General features: G+C 43.1%; 1 protein-coding gene across 3 annotated transcripts in view; it reads right to left on the bottom strand.

Moving 5' to 3' along the window:
- Positions 1–666: 666 nt before the first annotated feature.
- EIF4E2 (eukaryotic translation initiation factor 4E family member 2) overlaps positions 667–20,678 on the bottom strand; it is a 30,626-nt gene continuing 10,614 nt past the window's right edge. Inside the window, exons 4-8 of one of the 3 annotated variants that reach the window (XM_012791619.3) lie at positions 18,434–18,538; positions 16,719–16,871; positions 16,494–16,630; positions 9,641–9,719; positions 667–3,319 (exon numbers count right to left, since the gene is read on the bottom strand). In XM_012791619.3, coding sequence (XP_012647073.2) covers positions 9,674–9,719; positions 16,494–16,630; positions 16,719–16,871; positions 18,434–18,538 — 441 coding nt within the window. In that variant the 3' untranslated portion in view covers positions 667–3,319; positions 9,641–9,673. Of the gene's footprint in view, positions 3,320–9,640; positions 9,720–14,480; positions 14,750–16,493; positions 16,631–16,718; positions 16,872–18,433; positions 18,539–20,678 lie in introns of those variants that run through there. The other 2 variants (XM_012791620.3, XM_012791618.3) reach the window with 2 other exon arrangements.

Genomic DNA, 20,678 nt, shown 5'->3' with positions numbered 1-20,678 from the left:
TATTTCACATGGGCACTGGTCATCCAAGTGCCTCTGATGTCCATCTTTAGGCTAAGATACTTAATCTAAACAAAACATTAAAAGCTTAGGCCTGGAGCATTTCTTACTTCGAAACAGAATTCTTTGCACTTTCTTCTAATCCAATATTCCTTACCCCTATTAAGGAGAATAAACAACTATACTTTGATATTAAAAATGTAAATTGGGCTGGGCGAGGTGGCTCATGGCTGTAATCCTCTGGGAGGCTTAAGTAATGGGGGGAGGGAGGGAGTAATGCTTGAGGTCAAGAGTTCGAGACCAGCCTGAGTAAGAGTGAGACTCTATCTCTACTAAAAATAGAAAAACATTAGCAGGGCACAGTGGGACACACCTATAGTCCCAGCTGCTCTCTGGTGGGACAGGCAGGAGGATTGCTTGAGACCAGGAGTTTGAGACTATGACTCTGTCTCAAAAAAAAAAAAAAAAAAAAAGGAAATTGAGCTGTGGCAATGATTAATATCAATTAGAAAATATTTGCATAATAAATGTATGTCAATGACATTGACATTGCCTGGACCGCCCCACATATTTTACTCTGCAATGCAGTTAAAGTGGAGACTCATACACCGAAGGACAGGATTAGTACAGGATCCCCATTTCCCTTGTATTGACAAGTCCACAACCTGGTTCTTGCTGATATTTTCCATTTATTACTGCAGTAGACAATTGCTCTGAAAGTGCAACACTAATCACTCTTGTCACAGCCTCTGCTCCTTCTCCACTGGCAAATACTCGGAAATTCATTCTTGGAGCATCGCAGACCACAAGCTTCTTTCTGGGTGGAAAATTATTGCCACTGCCAGTGTCACGGGGAAAACATATACACACACACACACACACACGCACGCACGCACACATATACACAAACAGAAAGATATACAGAGAAGAGCACTCGAGAGGACTGGGGGCCAATTTCAAACAAAACCCAGCAAAGGGGTCAGGGGACAGCAACCGTGACAATGCAAAGTAGAGACTGACTCCCTGTTCTCCAGTGGCAACCTGGCATGCTGGTTACTTTGGCCCCGGCAGACCTTTTTTCCCTTTGTCTCTAAAACAGGTGATACCATAACCATAATTGTGTCACATCTTAGTATATGATGCCCATGGAGTCAAAATAAATGAACTCACAAGCTAGTTTAGAAAAATAGGAGATTTGGATAAACTGACTAGTCTATCTCCCATTTAAAGCTGTTAGGCAGAATATCTGGGAGAACACTGGGGGTAAGATGTTGCTTAACAGGGAGAACCCCTTGTTCTAACCAGCATAGGGTCAGCTTATTTTTGATGGGAAAAGAACTGTTAAATACTACAGTGACAAAGAGGAAAGGAAAACATGAGCAGCTCTAGAAAACATAAGACTTAAAAATCTAAACCAAAAAAAAAAAAAAAAAGCAAAACAATAGACAATACACCTAATCACTGGGCCTGGCCAAACCCTCACTCATAAGCACATTGTACACATATGCATCCCAATCCACACACACAACAGTCAGGTAGATGCCCCAAAGAGGGCAAATCCAAACGTCTGCTCTCTTTGGAATTTTCATGGCAAATCTGAGTATAGGCAAAAGTGAAGACCTCCCTGGAATCTAAACAAATCTCAGGAGGCAGCCTTTGCTCCCCACTGTAGCCAACATTGCTCCTGTATTTGCCTGAACCCTTCACAATTGTCTGGACACCAGAATGCATTCTTCATATTCCTGGAGTTTAAATCACTGCAAGATCTGATCTGATCTAACTTCACCTGTAATGGAAGCACCTCCTTTTTGGCCCCTGTACTCCCCTATTCTTTTAGGAAAAAGCATCCTAAAACAGTGGTAATTAGGGGGTATTCAGGAGTTGGAAAACAGGAAGAGAGTAATATAAATACAATAAGGAAATGCTTTCCATTTTCATATGATTTCTCTGAGACCAGGTTGTCAAGGATCCCCTAGCCTTCAAGGATATGTTTTAAAGAGAGGCCTTAATTTAAGGTACTGCAATCTTTGCTCACAAGAGCCGAGTAAGAAATGCTACTTGGAGGTTGCTGTAGGACTCTGACTCATTACTTATTTGAATCCTAGGTGCTCTTTTGACCTCTCTGACTTTCTGCAGTGAGATCACCCAGCCTCTCTAATAAGTGACTGGGTCGTTTTCAAAGCATGCCTGCAGTGGCCTTCAAGAGGTTTCTGTCTGGGCATCACGGACCAGCACACATTTGCTAACATACATACCAGGTGATGAGGACTGAAAGTAGGGTTTTCCAACCTTCACAGACAGGCACAGCCATGCAAATAAAGCCATCCAGCAAGGTCACCTTTCCTTCAGAAGTCCCAGTTTTAGGATCATAGAATTTACATATTATTAACAGGCCTGGTAATAACCAGCTTCGCTTCCTTTTCTCGATGAGGGGCATACAAGATCCCACAGAAACAGGCTTGACGCACCAGCCCTGCTCATCTGGGAAAATGATCTCAGTCACTGCCCTCAGCTCCAAATCCTGTACTTGGAGCCTATGTTATAAGCTAGCTTCTGGTCAAACTGGATTCTGCTCCGGTTTCTTACCAGGGAATTCCCTCTAAGCCGCCACAGTGAAACCAGCACGACCCGCTGGATTACAATCTAAGTGCAGCAGTGCCTAAGAAGCAGAGAGCCCATAGGAGGGAAGACTGGAGGGCATAAGGCAGGAGATGACACAAAATCCTGGACAATCATCACATCAGTAACATAGCTTCAGAAAGTGGTTGGCTTGGGGGAAGAGGGGAGAGAAAGAAACAAAATGTCCCAATAATTTAATGGCAGAGCTAGAAGAGAGCATTTACAGCTATTCCGGGACTCTCCAACAGAAAGCTTTTCCTGGATGCACAGACATTCATAATACTGATATCTCTCACCAACAGCTCTGGCATGTACACGTGGTCACACTGCCCTTCGTACAGCATGAGAAGAGCACGACAGGATGCCCAGGAGGCATCTGGACAGCACACAGCAAAATGAAGGGCTGAACTCCCCCCACAGAACCCCATTAAAAAACAATGTTTGTCTATTACAAAGTCACGTTTGCCGTTTTTCCGCTTTATAAAGTCAGCGATGCTGGAGGGTGTCTAGCGGAATCCGTCCTCCAGGAATGAGTGCAAAAGGGGAGCACACGGCTCAGGGACGTCCCTTCAGTGAGCAGATGGAAGGACTGGCTGGAGGCCTCCCATCCATTTCGGACAAACACACACACACAGAAAAGGATTATTGCCAGCTTGTGTACTTTCACAATGTGATTTTTGTATTTCGAAAGCTTGAATTGTCCCTGAAAGAAAAAAATGGGAGAAAATAGAGTGTTCAATACATGGATCATCTACACACAGCCACACACATACAGGGGGAGAATTGACTCAGCAGCCCTTGGGCTCTCCAGGACACCCCCAGGACCTTTCTCGCTTGCTAATCTACTGTCAAAACAACCCCAAAGCAACCCACCTCCCAAGTCCCTTCAAAAACTTCCATTCAATTGTTTGTAATAACAAAAGATTAGAAACAACCCAAATGCAGATAAAGTGGGAACTGGTTAAATATTAATGCTATGGCACATTCACAGAAATAAAACAAGGAAGCTCTCTACTAATACGGAAAGAACTCCAAGATAAATGTTGCATATGTGTACATAGTGTGCTACCTTTTGTGTAAGTGGGGGTGCGGGAAATAAGGCTAGATGTTGATACTAGCTTGTATATACCTTAAGAAACTCAGCAAGGCTACACCAGACACCCACAACAGTGGTTACGTAGGGCAGAAGGGCGGAAGAGGGCACAGTGGAATCTGGGCACATGGAGTAAGCTATGTGAGAGAGAGACTCTTTCTCGTGCTCTCCCTTTGTTTCTCTCTCTCGCACACATTTTTTTAAAAAATTGAACCATGTGATTGTATTACATAAATCAAAAAACCAACCGACAACTAAAAATCCTCAGTTTAACAATGAGAGCTGCTTACAAAAAGAAAGGATATTCCAGGTGAAATCTGGGTACCCATCACTCTGAAAATATGCTCTAATTCCTGAAAGAGAAGAGAGAGAGTGTGTGTGTGTGTGTGTGTGTGTGTGTGTGTGTGTGTGTGTGTATGTTGTAGGATCCCAACGTGTTAGGTGCATTCTATTGGATGCAGATAGGCTTGGCCACCCCCTGGTGATCTTTCCTGTCCCACACTAGAAATCCAATGACATCTCAGCAAGCCCCAACACCATCTGAATCTCAAAATCTCAGGGCTGGTAGAGGCTTTAAAGTCTACCTAGCTCCTGCCCTAGCCGCGTGCTTCAAACTCAAATTTGCTGGAAATTTTGAAACAATTCTTATTAACCAGGATTATTTCCCTTTAACTTTCAAAGAACATTCTAGAAGTTCTGCCTTTAACTGACCTATCTTAAAATTGTTACAATAAACTGGGCCTATGGCAATTGGTCCAGAATAAATAAATACTGAAGAAATAATATGCTCAGCCCAGCCTAATAGCAGTCTCCTCCTGTTACTGGCTAACACATCCTCCCCTACAATGGCAGCAGGCTGACAATAACAGCCCCCACTGCACAAAGAGAACGACTGCAAACAAGTACCAAGGGGAAACTGGAGCTGGTAGAGGTGAACTAGGGCTGGGAAGAAACTGATGTTATCTCAAAAGCCTGCTGGCATTTATGTAACTGGCATGCATGCGGATCATCTTATCAATGCCTACCAAGTGTTCCGACTATTTTCATCTAAGGAGCTAAACACAAAGTTAATGGGGTGGTTATCTTTTTAAAAGGCCAATGGTATAAAAAACTCCTTTCAAAAGGAGAGACCCCTCTGAGGTACTGCAAGTAGCTAGCACAGGATAAGGAACAAGCTGGGCCTGTGGTCCCAGCTACGTAGGAGGCTGAGGCAGGAGGACAGCTTGAGCCCAGGAGTCAGATGCCAGCTTGGGTAACACAGGGAGACCTTGTCTCTTAAAAAAAAAAATGATACGGAACATATCTGATAATAACACAGAGAGAAAAGCAGACCTAACTGACATGTGCTTGTTATTTCTGAGTTTCCTCAGGGATGATATGGTGTGTTACTGAGACTGCACTACAGAAAACACCTTTTCATACCTACACCTAATACTAAAGAAAGTCACTACACAGGAACAGGTGGCTCTGTTCCATTTCTTCCCTTTCAATGACATCTCTATGCCAATACAGCCACTGGACAACAGAAGTCTATCAGTAGGAATTCCTCTTCTTACTAAAGAGTGAACAGAAAGCTAAGGGCATGAGAAAGAAGGATCAGAGAATTTCCTGACTCTGAGAGAATTAGCTATCTTGGAGTATTACGGAGATGGCAGGGAAGTATCTGGATCCAGCTCTTTCAGCTATTCAGTGATATAAAGAAGAGAATTTTTAAGATAATCATCACTATAAGCAGTCATCTTATCTTTTGGAAGAATTCCTCTACTATGCTGGGTTGGGCCAGAAATAAATTCTTCTCTCTATGGCAGGTAAATTGAAGCGTTCTATAACACTTTCTCATTCAGATATTTAATATTTATTCTAATTATTTCTATTATTATAGACCTCTTTATAGTCAGAAAACCTAAGAAGTTCTATCATACTAAGGTCTGTTTGTGACATGGAAATGGAGAGGAGAAGAGTAAAAGAAGAGCCAGGAGAGTCCAGCTGAGTTTTCCCACTGTTTGATTTAATAGGAAAACAAAGAGGGTGGGTGGCCTGCTCCTGACAGTGACAGGCTAAAGCAGGCGGGTGGCAGTGAGGCCCTATGGCTTTGGTCCAGCCTTTCTTTAAAAAAATGGGCTGAGAACAGCTCAGTACCAAATTAAGTCTGAGGAATGTGTTCACCTCAAACCAGCTAGGAACTAATACTCATTACATTCCTCACCCCAGGCTGCAGTACACAGATAGATAAGAAGACAAGGAAAGGGAGAATGTAGACAGGAAGTGGCACAGGCCACAGGTGAGTTAAAAAAAAAAAAAAAAAGCTTCTGTTTTTGTAAAAGCAAACTAAAATTTAGAAAATCCAGTGAGCTCCTGAAAGCTAGCCCTCTAGCCATCTGCCAATGCTGTGATGGCACATAGCCTACACTTGGGGTACCAAACAGGACACAGGAGCTGACATTCCCACAAAGCTGGAGGAAATCAAAACAATTCTTTCTCTACTAGATGTTCCTTTGTCCTGATGATGAGGTTTCAAAAGTACCAGAAAGCCCCATTCAAACTGGCTTTCAACTTCACATTCCCAGGTATTGTGGGGAAAACTGCTGCCCAAATACTCTGACGTGGCTTTCTATCCGCTCTGCCACAAATGATCACTTTTTTGTACTTCTAGAGACAAGTTCCAACTCTGGAAACTATGAGCTAAGGTGGAGGTTAACTCCTGAGGGTGGGCGGGGGGCAAGGGAGTCACTCAGAAGGATGCCTCCCTTTTCTTAGAGTTACCTGCCACCAAGGACACAAAAGTGATTCTGGGTCCTCAAGTGAAAGGAGTCATCCAAGGAGACACCCTACTTGAGTCTCTGCTCTAAAGAGTGGCTCTGGGGGGCTCTATGGACCTAAGTGCACGTGGTCTTCAGCTATTAGCTGTCCACCCCAGGACAGTTCTGGCTTCCTTTTCTCTCCCTGCATATTCAATTGAGCTGTAAACCCTTTTTAGGTTTGGTGGGACAAATTCCAACCTCTCATCTCGAACTTTATTCCCCAAAAATGTAGATCATGGTTCTGTGCACGCCAGCCCAGATAGCTAAGTAACTAGAATCCTTCCCTAGCAGCTAACTGGCACTTTTACTGAAGCCATGGTTAAAAGGGAAATACTTATTGTAATGGAAGTCAAATGAAACAGTCCTAAAATGTTAGCAGTCATAGGTAGACATAAAATAGCAGATAAATTGAGGAAAAGTATTTGTGGTTCAATAAGCATGACTTAAATAGTTTTCCTACCAAATTTTTTCACAGATCATGATCTACTCAGAAGAGGTAAAAGAAAAGGGAGAGATGGAAAGAAGGCGTAAGTGTTAAGGGACCTCTAACATGGCAGATCCAAATATGAGCTGCAGCATCTTCTTAGAACACCTCTTTCACTTAAAGCGAGGTTAAATCAATTGAGATGCAATATGAAATCCTTTTCAAATCTGTTAAGATAATAGAGCAAGTGGATTTTTTTTGTTTGCTTGTATTCAAACACTCCTCATAGACTTCCAAGTCTGCCCTTCAAGGAGAACATTTAAACCACAATACTGCCTTTATCTGCTTCCCCCACTGCACAAAATAGATACAAGGGGGCCAGGCCATAAAAAGAACAAAGAGACCACAAAATGGCAGTTATGCAATTATATGACTTTTCACAGCAATTCAAAGATATTTTTCCTAGGGGATTTTGTATCTGCTAAGGGGAGAAGAAGTCATTTTAAGTTTTCTTCCATTCTGACAATTCCACTGTTATTTTAAAGACTTTTTTCTCATGGAACCTAACATGTTGTTGATTTTTAAAGGTACCATCATTTTATGTACTTTAAGAAACAGGCCAGGTGCAGTGGCTCATGCCTGTAATCTCAGCACTTTGGGATGCTGAGGCAGGACGATCTCTTGACGCCAAGAATTGGAGACCAGCCTGGGCAACATAGCCAGACTCCATCTCTATAAAAAAATAAGAAAAATCAGCCAGGAGGATTGCTTGAGCCCAGGAGTTTGAGGCTACAGTGAACTATGATGATGCCATTGCACTCTAGACTGGCCAACAGAGAGAGACACCCTATCTCAAAAAAAAAAAAAAAAAAAAAAAAAAGAAACAAACAAAGAAAAGAGGAGAAAGACTATCCATTAAACTATGACAAAACCCTTCTTATGACATTCACTGTAAGCATCCTGATTTTAAGAATATTAAAAGCAAAAATCTTAGAAACCTTAGAAATAAATATGGTATTATTAAAACAATTCAGTTTAACATCAGGCTTCTAAAAATTTAACTTATTATTTTATTTCAAATATTTGCTATTTTCCAGCCTGAAAATCAATACCTTAGACACCATTAGAGGTAGTACATGTTTTACCTCCCTCCTTGCGGATATTAGCAGCCATCTTGGAATTCTATGTTGACTCTATATTTTAAGGAGAAACCTTTTAAGTGGAAATTTTTAAAATGTGGCATTACCATCTGAAAACTGAATTTAGAATAAAGGAATTGAATATTAAAAAAAAAAGCTATGGGTGGCCTTGCCCATGTGTGCAGGAACTCTGTGACTGTGTTTTTTAGTTATTTTTTTCTTTTTTTTTTTGACTGTGTGTTTTTTTTGTTTTTTTTTTTTGAGATGGAGTCTCACTTTGTTGTCCATGCTAGAGTGAGTACTGTGGTGTCAGCCTAGCTCACGGCAACCTCAAACTCCTGGGCTCAAGCAATCCTTCTGCCTCAGCATCCCGAGTTGCTGGGACTACAGGCATGCACCACCATGCCCGGCTAATTTTTTTCTCTATATATATATATTAGTTGCCCAATTAATTTCTTGGTATTTATAGTAGAGACGAAGTCTCGCTCTTGCTCAAGCTGGTTTCGAACTCCTGACCTCGAGCAATCGGCCCGTCTTGGCCTCCCAGAGTGCTAGGATTATAGGCGTGAGCCACCGCGCCAGGCCTGTGACTGTGTTTTATCTGTAGATCACATTGATACCCCAGAGCAACCAGACCCCGGCCACCTACTGCTGTCCCTCACAGTGTCATCTTTTTTCTTCTAGCCCACGTGAGAGATGCAGGCCTCCTTCTCTGGAAAACCCTCATTTCCTTCCTGGGAAGGGGGAATTCTGAAGTAGCCACAACAGTTGACACATTCTGTTCGAATTTTAGAAATGCTCTCTCTCTTAGGGATGGTAGCGATAGGGGTAGTCTGATGCTTAGGAATAGGCTCTCATCTCCAGCATATACAGATACTGGCCTTTCATCCATAATAAATTTACCCAATTCCATTTCCCTTTGCCACAGAGACAGACACATACTTGGTACTCTCTTAATTGAAATCCAAATATTCCTAAAGTCAATGCTTTACTTGCCCCAGGCCTTGCTATGCCAGTGCCTCTCCCTGTCGGTACACATGTGCTGGACTAGTAACGGTATAACCTGGAACTGTCTTTCACACAGCCCTGAAATCCAGCCCCCATTTACTTTTACCACTGTTTCCTCACAACTGACAAACACCACCAGCAAACAGGAGACATACCTCTCACCTAACCCATTTTGGGGCCTGTGGAACTGCCCTTTTAGTCAAAGGACACTGCTAGATGGCTTAACAATGGCCACATCTGAGCAAAAGAAAAAATCTGTGGCACATTTACCATCATGAAACATGGGCATAGAAAGAGATCTCAGAGACCTATTGGTCCATGGAGCCTCATTTTCCAGATGAGAAAACAGAGGCATAATGAGGGTAAATGGCCTGCCCAGGGTTCACCAGTACACATGTGACCCAGAGAGGGCAGTGGTTTGGGACTCAAGTGTTTTTCTCTGAGGCTCAACGTTGGCCAAGGTTGGGAGTAAATGGGAGATGGGCATCCCCTAGGAAAGAGGGGTCCTATGGCTGAGAGGTATGTCACAGGGTTACAGAGAAGATAGACAAGGCCCTACCCTGAGTGTGAGAGACAGAGGGGGAGCGTCCGATCAGCGGCCGCTGCTGTTCACCAGGCCATGAAACTCCTCCCAGGCCCTGGCAAACCAGAGACAAAAAACAATAGCACATTCAGATCAAAAGCTTTTGAACAGAGAGCAGACACGATAACCCCACATCCCACTTCAGATGCCGTCCATGCTGAGTGGAGCCAAAGGTACCTGGGAACAGAGCAGCGAGGTCTCTCAGATCAGCAGCAGCGGCCTACCCTTTCAGGGGGAGTGGACACTTCTCCCACTTGCTCCACATGGGGAGTCTGCTCCTATTCCCTCAAAGATTTGCAACTGTTCCTTCAATAAGGCTTCAGGGGAGGCCAGTGAGGTCAGAGCTAAAGCTCCACAAGCACCAGAAACATTTCTAATTTACAGTAGTACTTCCTGCCCTTCCTGCCTTGTGTACGTGGGAACAGGTGGCAGAAACTATCTTTTTCATTAGGCTTTACCCTCAGGGTAGAGGCAAGTACCCAACAGCATAATGATGCTTAAAGATGCAATGAGGAAATTATACCATCTTCTCTTTCACATTCCAACCTTCTAACCTTTTAAAACTCAGACCCTAAATGTGTCAGGTTCCATCTGTTTCTTGAAATAACTATGTAACTATCACCTCAAAATTTAAGCTGTGTAGATCATGGCACTTCAAAATTTCTAGGGAACAATGCTCACCACAGCTTTCATGCTGATTAACTCAATTCAGAATTTGGGGTTAGAAAGGGAAAAGAAAATGTGACAGAAAGGGCACTCGGTCTCTCAGGGTGTTGGTCCACAAAGAAAAGGCCCTTGGTGACTGATGGACGAGTAATAGAAGGAGAAAACCAGAGGCAGACCCTCTACATTTCTGGAAGCTCTAACCCAACCTCAAGTTTTCTCAGGGGAGCTACCTTTTTGCCCTCCGGTAGCAGTAAGTTCCCTGGGGATTACACATAAAATTTGGTGCTTTTAAGTCAGAAGTTCCTTGTCAATTACTTCATTCTTGGTTTAATTTGGTAACACAGTACCCAGGGTGACAACACACTGTGTCACTCTTTACACATTTAATATTATGATCACTAAAATATACTTAACTACCAGGTTTTCTACAGGTAATTTTTCTTTCTTTTTTTTTCTCACAAGGGAGGGATTAAATACTGAGACCCAGTACAACAAATTCATTATTCTAGGTAACGTTTATACCAGTTTTGTTAGTATTTCCCTCTTTAGAACAGCAGCATTTACAAGTTAATGATCTACATCTTAGAATAATAGTCTACCTCTTAGAATAAGAAGCAGATTTGCAGTTAATAGTTTCTTTGTAAAATATTCCTAAATCTACCAGTGTATGCTAACTGAATTAAGGAAAAACGTAAAGACTGCTAAACAAGAGTTCCAGTTTTTGTCAATTCCCAAATTCAATGTCCACAGCAAGACATCTCTTCCATAATAACCCTTTCTGGAGAGATGGTGATGTGGTGTACTTTGTGAGTCCTGAGTGGCATCAGAAGGCAATTTCATTCTTAACTCCAAATGAAGGACAAAGCAAAATCCAATGCTTGGGCACAGAACCAGGAAATCTTTCCTCTTAGCAGTGAGATTTAAACTCTCTTTTAAACAATTTAGGTATCAACAAGAAACTACATGGTTGTGTTGAAGCTTCATTTCATTTATTCTTTTGTTTCCAGAAAGGCTCACACCTACACTAGCCCAAACAAGCAGTTCTGAGTCAAGAATCTGAAGAAATATGGACTTTAGAGCTTCTCTAATCCATTCTGGTATTATACCGCCCTCCCAATTTCTTCAGAAGTGTAATACCTCACTATAGGTTAAACCTCAATATGAAGAATCTGGATTAAGAAATTTCCTCACATGGGTTCAGTATAAATAAAATAGTGGGCCATAGTCTTTGGTATAATCACTCTTACTCTCATAGGCCTACAGCATAGCTAAAAGGCAAACCTACAACCTAAAGCTAGGTGTGAATATACTAGTTATTTTCTCCTGGGCATTCCAGGCATATTAGATAATATTAAAACTTCTTTTAAAGGTAAGAAAGAACAAGATAAATGTAAAATGTGTCATATGACTGGAGTTTCTAAAAGAAGAAAAAAATTACCAAGATTAACATAGCCTATAGGGAATTCTGAACAGATTCAAATGAAGGAGGAACAAAGAGCCCTCCAAGACCACTCTTGTCCCATCTCACCAGAAAGCAAATTCTGAAAGCAGAGAGATCTTATTTCTGTGCAATTCTGTACTTCCTTTCACCCGTCTCCAAAGTCAGTGAGGTTCACAGCTTCCCACTCACCAGCCCTCAATACTCATTGGAGAGCTCAGCCTCCTGCTACTCTGGCCCTTCCTCACTGTGAATTTCAGCATGGCAGTACATTTCACAGACACAGAGCCAGCCTAGAAATTATGCTGGTGTGACCCAGCATCACCAGGCTATGACTTAGCCATGACAGAAATGATGGATTGGTTCTTGCCTGTATGTTAAAGTTCAGGTTGAAATACAGTATCTAGATGTGGTAAAGCAAAGTCCCAATGATTTGACCTGTCTCTCTAGGATGAAGGAATAAAGAAGGATTCCCTACCCTCAAGTCTCTGCAGAGAAGTCTGGCCAGTGTTCCCCAGCACTGTGGCCCACTATGGAAGCTGGCCCTGTCCTCCCCTTTTCCACCCCAGGCCAGATGCACAAAGGGAAGCAATGGGACTGTTCTAAAGAGGAGTTTCTTCACAAAAGGCACGGCTGTTCCATATGGCTCTGTGCACAGTTTTATCCTGGTGGCCCCACAATTCTCCTGTATTATGAGATTTCTCCTTAAAGCAGAGGATATGGTGAGTCACTTGATGCTAGCAAGGACTCAAACCTATGAAAATGCAACCAGGAACTGGTCTTATTAAAAGGAGTCATGACCAGTGCAAAAGCTCAGTTTAACAAGTTTTCTATTCCTTAGGGGGTGAGCTGGCAATAAAAATGGTCAGGAGCCCCCTACAGCAAAGATGCTCATTATCCATTCTGTGTGGCAGTCAATGCCTCTAAGGTCACCTAGGAGGGCTGCGGTGGGCGGGAAAAGGCCACAAGCTGTGTGATTAGGGGAAGGCTGGAAAAACCAAACCAATGTTGAAGGACATTGGAAACTGGACCAAAACATAACAAGCTAGAATCAGGAACGCTTGACTGAAAAACCTAAGCCACTCCTCAAAAACACTCCCCTCACCATTTCCAGCAGCCCTCATCTCTGGAGTAATTAGGGGAGAAAAACTGTTGGCTCACTCTTCCTTCACTTCCTTACAATCTCAAGTCCCAGCAGTTCCTTGGCTCAAACAAAGCCATATCTGTGGAAGAGCCACTAGGAATAGAAAAAAGCAGAATAGGTCTGACTTTTTTCACACGTGATAAGAATCAAGTGGTCTCAAGGTCAGTTTGGGGCTTTTTGACTGACTCTTACTCTGGGAAGTAACATCAAGCTCATGCCCTGGAGCAGTTACAACACAGCTGAAATTAAGGTCAATGATATAACATAACACAGCATGTCCCAAAAGTCTCCCTACAAAGGAAAAATTCTGTAAAATTTAGTAATGAATATTTTATAAATAAAGGTATATTTAGCTACAATTTCCCATTTCCCCTATTTATGGTGACTTCTGGGACATACTGTAGTTGAAGGCAACAGCAATAGAGCCAGAGAAGGCAATTCTTTGACAAGTGCTAAAAACATAGAGAATGGGCCTTTCCATGTGCCAGGAAATCTCCCATTTTCTAGGTAGTTCAACTAATTTTGGATATGCAATAAACAAAAAAGCAAAGACACAAACACCCCTGGAACATTGAGCCCACAGTGCTAGCCCCAATGTGTGTTCTGGGCCACGTGAGATTAGGGGTAAGTCAGGCTGGTATAAGCACAGGGTGTCACTGCCAAAGTGGAATAGCTTCTCTGGAAAACTCCACAGCCACTTTCACAGATCCTCTCAGGCAGCCTGACCCACTGTTTGCAAAAATGACTATTTATTTTTGGTTTTGGTAGTAGCTCCTAAAAAAACCTAAAGTAGCATGAGGCTTGCTGAAACTCTACACGCAGGTTAGGGGCCTAAAGGCCAAGCTGCAGCACATACAAGCCAAAGCCACAAAGCACATGAGGGGCTGGCATGTGCTATGGTCAGATGTCCTAAGGAGCACACTCACACAGGATGAAGATGTTTCTCCACCCCAGATCCTGCACAGTAACACTGAGCCTGGGAGAAAGGGAAGGGCTATAACCTTGAGATCTTGCAAGCAGGGCTAGTTCAGAAAGAAGATGATCTGGCTCTAAAGGGAGAGCAGAAGGGAGAAGGCTGGCAAAGAGTTTGTGGCTTGGGCACTAGAGAGAAAATCCCGTTAGCACAAAGCAAGGAAGCTATATACACACAGCCACACACAGACAGAAGCAGGGATTTACCTCCAAGCAAGAGATTTCTTTGAAATAAAGGCAAGTGGAAGTCAGCAAAGCAAAGGCCAAGGACCCCCCTTTCCAACCTTAACAGACTTTCAAGCTGAATTCTAAATCAGAAATCACCCTGTTCTGGTCATCAGTATGATGAGATGGGAACTAAAATTCAAGTACCAGAAAATGGGGTCTTATTTTGAGAGCTAGATGTCACCTCATTGTATCAGACCTCAGCAGTCCTGGAACAAAAAGCCACATGACACTACACAATGGACTTATGGAAATGAGGCTGCATTCCCCGATGGCCCTCCATGGAGAAGCCTGTGCCATCTCTTAATATGGTGACAGTCCGAAAGGCCACATCTTTGATGCACCATAAAGAGCAAGAGCATGAGACAAGCTAGTTTAGCACCATTTATTATTAAGTGATCTCAGCTGTTGTTGTAGCTGCTGTGTGTCAGCCTGTTCTTAAAACATAAAATGCTCTTCCAATTCCTCTCGTCCAGGACAGAAGGATCTTCCAGGTAGCACGCCAACAGAACAAGAGACTCCGATGACGCCAGCTTCAATGATGGTGCCATCCAGAGAGGGAGAGGATCATGGCACATTCAACCGCGGCTTCCAGAGGTTTTGAAAAAGGAGCCTTTGGGGGCCCAGCCTGCCTGGCATTCTAGTAGAAGTGCAAAAGGTTGGCTCATTGGGAGAGGCAAAAGAGGGGGACGCAAGGGAAAGTAGCATCTGGGTCTTAAGGAAGGTTTTCTGGTCCCTACAGCTGCAGGACTGGAGTGCCAGAGTCAGACCTCTGGGTAAAGTAGTGAGTAGCAGGCCAGTCTTTCTAGCAGTCTAAGGCAAAAAGTCCACAGGCTCTCCTAGACTCTGTAAGGACTTGTCTATATTCCTACAAAAAGTCAGGAAGAACTGCCTCAGGGTATTAGAAATAGAGAAGAGCAGAGAGGGGAGAGTTGATGAAAAATACCTCTTTCCCTTTTCTATCCAGGTGAAAAGCTTGCTTTCAGGGTGGGTGCGGAGGGGGGTATTTGGGAACCTTGAAAACAAGAATCCTATAGTAAGGTGTAGATCTCTCCAGCCCGGACTCAATGTTAGAGGGCAGAAACTATTTCTATCCCAGAACAGAGAATAAGAAAAACTTGCCTAGAGAAAAACAATGCTAACAAGGGACTGCTAAGGCAAGCAACAAGGGCCGCAGCTGGCTAGTAACTGTTGGTGGCTGTGATGAGTCATATCCAGCCATGTGACTATGGACCAACTCCCATAGCAGTGTTCCCAGTTAAAAACTGGCACTTAGGCTGGTTTAAGCCCACTCTACCCATGTTATCTGTGAATGCACGGGAAAGAGATTCCCAAATGGCTTGCCTGCTGAACACAGTCATTGGGCTCACTACTAGTCTTTACTAAGAATAACACAATGATGATATTCCTAGTGATGATGACAGGAGCATTAATAATACTTGGCCCTGCAAGAGCATTCTCCATCTGAGGACTCTCAGTTACAAAGATTAAATCAGCCTCACAACAGCCTTGTTACATAAAGTATTAATGTCCCCCATTTTACAGGTGGGAAAACTAAAGCAGAGTTGCAAAGAGACTTGCAAGAGGCACACTGATGCAAGGCCATACGAGAGAACTACACTTAAGTCCTGACTCCTAGTTGGCTAGCTCTCCCTCCAATTTTGAGACGATCTGACAGCTAATCCTCACAACTTTTTCATAATAACCTGAGCTTATTTCTGACATTCAATCACTGAAGGAGCAAGCCTAACCAGTGATTCTCACTGTGGACAAAGAGCTCCATTTTCCTGAGTCCTCAGGAGATCGCAAAACTTATTTTCCCTGTAGCCTTCATGCTTCCCTTCCCTCCTACCCTCTCACACACACTATCTTCCTTCCTCTATGATTTCAGCTCTAGACACAAGGAAATAGAGTCATTCCTGATATGTAGTCAATTTCCCAGGACAAAGAAAACAGACTGAAGCTAACAGGTTAAAAAGACATGCAAAAGTAGGGCAAAGGGTGGGGAGGGAAGAGGACTTACTTGTTCAGTGAAATTATCTTTAAAAAGCAGCACGAAAAAGAAAAGCACTTTGTCTTTCATTTTAAGATAATGGTTGGCATATGAAAGACAAGATAGACTGTAGTAATTAAGCAAGCCCAGGCAAGTGCAACTGGGTTTCTGCAGAGGGGCTCTCTCTACTACAAAGCACTTGGCAGTGTGGTGGGCAGGGAGCCTCTCGACAAAGAACTGCAGCAAGTGGCCAGAAGCCCTGGAGGGAAAGCCTGGTCTGTCCCTTCTCCACAAGTTAGTCTCTTGTGCGACCATATTCCTCTGGGGTCATCTACGGATCTCCTTCTGCTAAGCTTAGGGACATGTCCCCCCAATACCCCCCAACACGTACTTGATGCTGTCGGTGTGAGTTTTGTATTCCATAATGGTGTTGGGAGGTAGGTTAAGCACTCGCCGAAGCGTATCCCGGATTCGGGCTGTGGTTGCTTGGTCGCTGGCAGTCTTATTCCATATTGAAATAATGTCCTCCTACCAAAGAAACAGAAGGAATCATAAAAGCAAACCAGAGGCAGTAAGGGGAGCAAAGGCAACACAAGAAACCAGGCTGGTGGCTTACCTGAAAGCGGACAGAGACCACAGCCCCACAGATCTCCTCTCCAACCATGAACTGTTCCCCCAACATGGCCAGGATGAGATTCTCCCAACAACGGGAGGCCAAGCCTTTCCGCAGCCGAATAATCCACTTGCCACCATTTTTATTTGCGTCATCCTGTAAAAAGACAGAAAGCATTGATGTTAAAATATGGTTTGCTCTTTTTCTTTTGCATTAAGGCAGTAAATGGCCAAGCATCCTTTGAGTATGAAGAAGTTTTGTCATTTTACAATTATTCAACTCTATATAAAAAATGGCAGTAGCACTAGGAAGAGAAGAAATGGGAAAACAAGGCTGGGATCCTTGGCATAAGCCATTTATTAATAATAAAATGGCTAAACAAACCTTTCAAAAATAGTCCCTTTTAGTGGAATTATTTTAGGAAACAAAATGAAATGTCACATTTCAAGCACAGATTATTTGTCACTTCACCTGCTAAATGTTTTCTGAGTGTCACTACATACCAAGTACAAAGACATGAGGCCCCAATTTCTACTGATATCTAGCCTAGTAGAAGAGACAGACAAAAAAATTAATTACAGCAATGTTGCTATAATTACAAGTGCAGTGGTAACAGAGATATGCACAATATGTTAAAGAACCAGACAGTCGGAAACACCTGAAAAGAGGAAATATTTAAGCTGGGTCCTGAGGAAAACAGGAGTCGGGCAGGAAGTGGGAGGGGCACTGGGAAGGACATGTCTTTGCACAAACTGAGTCAGGGAGCTGTAAACAGGGGGGGCTGGCTGCAGGGAAGGGAAGATTTAGAGATGATGGGGATGAAGCTTGAAAGGTAAATTAGGTGCAAGATCATGTGATCAATGGAGAGCTGTGAAAGATGGGGGTGGGGAGGATGAGGAAGTGGATGTGGCCACATTTGTCTTCTAGAAAAATGTCCTGGCATCAGAAGACACACTATATCGGAGCGCAGCCAACCAATGGCTCTGCAAAGAGATCACAGAACTTAGCAAGATTATTTTCTTACCCACTTTAATCATATGCATACTATGTAAAAACATCACTCACACACCCACACCCACGGGTTCTATGGGAATAGGGTAACTAAAAAAAAAATCCTTTAATGTTATAACACCACTTTAGTCATAAATATACCTTTAAAAAACCACCCAGCACCAACCCACACAGACAAGCGGTGGCATCAGCGCTTTTAAGTAGAGGTCTAGGTTCCAAGGATACACCAAATAGTGATGCAGTTTTGAGAGACTTTATTCTTTTTTTTTTTCTTTTTGAGACAGTGAGACCCTGTCTTCTCTTGGCTGGGTGTGGCGGCTCACACCTGTAATCCTAGCACTCTGGGAAGCCAAGATAGAAGGATTGCTTAAGGGCTGGAATGCAGTGGAGTCATCATAGCTCACTGCAACCTCAAACTCAAGCAATCCTCCTGCCTCAGCCTCCTGAGAAGCTGGGACTACAGGAGGGCGCCACCATGCCCGACTAATTTTTCTAATTTTTGTAGAGATGAGGTCTTGTTCTTGCTCAGGATGGTCTCAAACTCCTAACCTCAAGCAATCCTCCTACCTTGGCTTCCCAGGATTACAGGCATGAGCCACCACGACCAGCCAAGAGAAGACTTTAAAAATACTTTTAACCTTGGCAAGGCTAAAAACAAAACAAAACAAACTTGCTTGAAAATGCAGTCAGAGGCCCTCAGTCCTCACCTCCCACATGGGTTTAATTCCTTCTTTGAAGAGATGGAAGTCACTGTGGCCCGTCAGGTCCCCGGGACGTACCATATGGCTATAAAACCTCCAAAACTGCTCCACCTGCAGAGAGAAGTCCCCAGAGTATAAAAGATGTGTCTTCTTTTTCTTTGAATGTATCTAAATACATAAGATTTATTTAAGAACATAAGCATGGAGGCCACTGCTACAGGCTATCTTTTTCAGGGGACACATTTTCATTTGTGGCACTGGGTGGAAAGGAGGACATGTTAGAGGAAAAGTATATCATAGTTTGATAAAAGAAAAATGTAACATTGCCAATATAAGAATACACTCTTTGGGTGAGAAACACTTGCCTTAGCTAGGAGCTTTAATTGGTAAAGCCATGTTAGTATGTACTCTCCCACTGAAGCTGCAGGATAACCACCACATGCAGTAAGAGGACCAGTTTTTTGTATAATATAAACCTTTTAGTCTTGAGGCATATTATAAATGCCACACAGCCTCAGCCTGAATGCATTTTTTTAGAACCAAATCACTTACTTATTAAAGATCGTTTAACTGGAAAATAAAATATAGCATTAGCTAGAATGAAATACATTTTAGATCTGTGTAGTTACTGAGCATAAGTGATAGAATCAACCACATGTACTACTCTATATCATGGTGCTGTTGCTTAACACCAGTCAAAAAGGACTTAGCGGCGGGGCGCTGTGGCTCACGCCTGTAATCCTAGCTCTTGGGAGGCCGAGGCGGGCGGATTGCTCAAGGTCAGGAGTTCAAAACCAGCCTGAGCAAGAGCGAGACCCCGTCTCTACTATAAATAGAAAGAAATTAATTGGCCAACTGATATATATATAAAAAAAAAAAATTAGCCGGGCATAGTGGCGCATGCCTGTAGTCCCAGCTACTCGGGAGGCTGAGGCAGAAGGATCACTGGAGCCCAGGAGTTTGAGGTTGCTGTGAGCTAGGCTGACGCCACGGCACTCACTCTAGCCTGGACAACAAAGCGAGACTCTGTCTCAAAAAAAAAAAAAAAAAAAAAAAAAAGGACTTAGCTTCTCATGGCTAAGGTTTAAGTCCTTCTTCTTAGCTTGAAAAATTTCTCCTTGCCCCTCCTTCATAATCCTGTTAGAAAACTAGACTTATATTTTTCTATCAAATGTATGCTTATTTATATTCATCATAGGAATCCTATTTCTCTTGTTAGTGTCTTTTTTTTTTTTTTTGAGACAGAGTCTCACTCTGTTGCCCTGGCTAGAGTGCCGTGGCATCAGCCTAGTTCACAGCAACCTCAAACCCCTGGGCTCAAGCAATCCTTCTGCCTCAGCCTCCTCACTAGCTGGGACTATAGCCATGAGCCACCATGCCCGGCTAATTTTTTCTATTTTTGGTAGAGACGGGGTCTTGCTCTTGCTCAGGCTGGTCTCGAACTCCTGAGCTCAAACGAACTGCCCGCCTCGGCCTCCCAGAGTGCTAGGATTTCAGGCGTGAGCCACCACACCCGGCCTTGTTAGTGTCTTAATGGGAGATATTGTTTCTCTATTCATAGAGAACACCTACTAAGTACTGGCAAGCAAAGAGGTACACTTTAGAAGAAAAGAAGAAACAGAAGAGTCTGTAGAGAATATTTGCCAACACACTGCTGAGGAGGCTCTCAATCAACACGCAGCAAGATACCATAACTGTGTAGCTGAAAATGGGCTGAGTAGACAAAGTTTCAGGTCGTATTTCTAGATTTGGGTAGCAGCGGAGGAGAAATGTACCTTACACTGCATGAAACAGCTGTCCTTCAGTTCCTTTCTGGAACAGGAACTTGTGATGTATCTTTTGTGTTAGAAAGAAGCCAGGAACTAATGCCATTTGTAGGACTTCAACGCAGTGCCTCACCTCAGCAACTGTGAAGCTTAACTGCACATAGTGATTTGGGACATTAAGTGGTCACATGAACACAATAAGCAATATTGTAAACTTTTATCTACCCCAACACAGTTGAAAGAAACAAAGTACACCCACTAGGCACCAGTGGCTCACTGTGAATGAGGAACTGGAGGGGTGTGGCAGGAAGAAAGCACACTAACCACTTCCATTTCCCCAGTCAACAATCGCTTTAACTCCGATCTTAGAGCCAAATGACACAGTCTTATATCCAAACCATAAGAGAGATGAAATTAAGCAGCTAGAGAAATCTCACTGAACTTTGAAAGGTGGCTTTTGAAAGTTCTAACTGAAACCAAAAAAT

The sequence above is a fragment of the Microcebus murinus genome, chromosome 8, assembly GCF_040939455.1.
Source record: "Microcebus murinus isolate Inina chromosome 8, M.murinus_Inina_mat1.0, whole genome shotgun sequence".
Lineage (NCBI taxonomy): Eukaryota > Metazoa > Chordata > Mammalia > Primates > Cheirogaleidae > Microcebus > Microcebus murinus.
The sequence above is the reverse complement of the archived record's forward strand: the minus strand, read 5'-3'. Positions and strand labels throughout refer to the sequence as shown.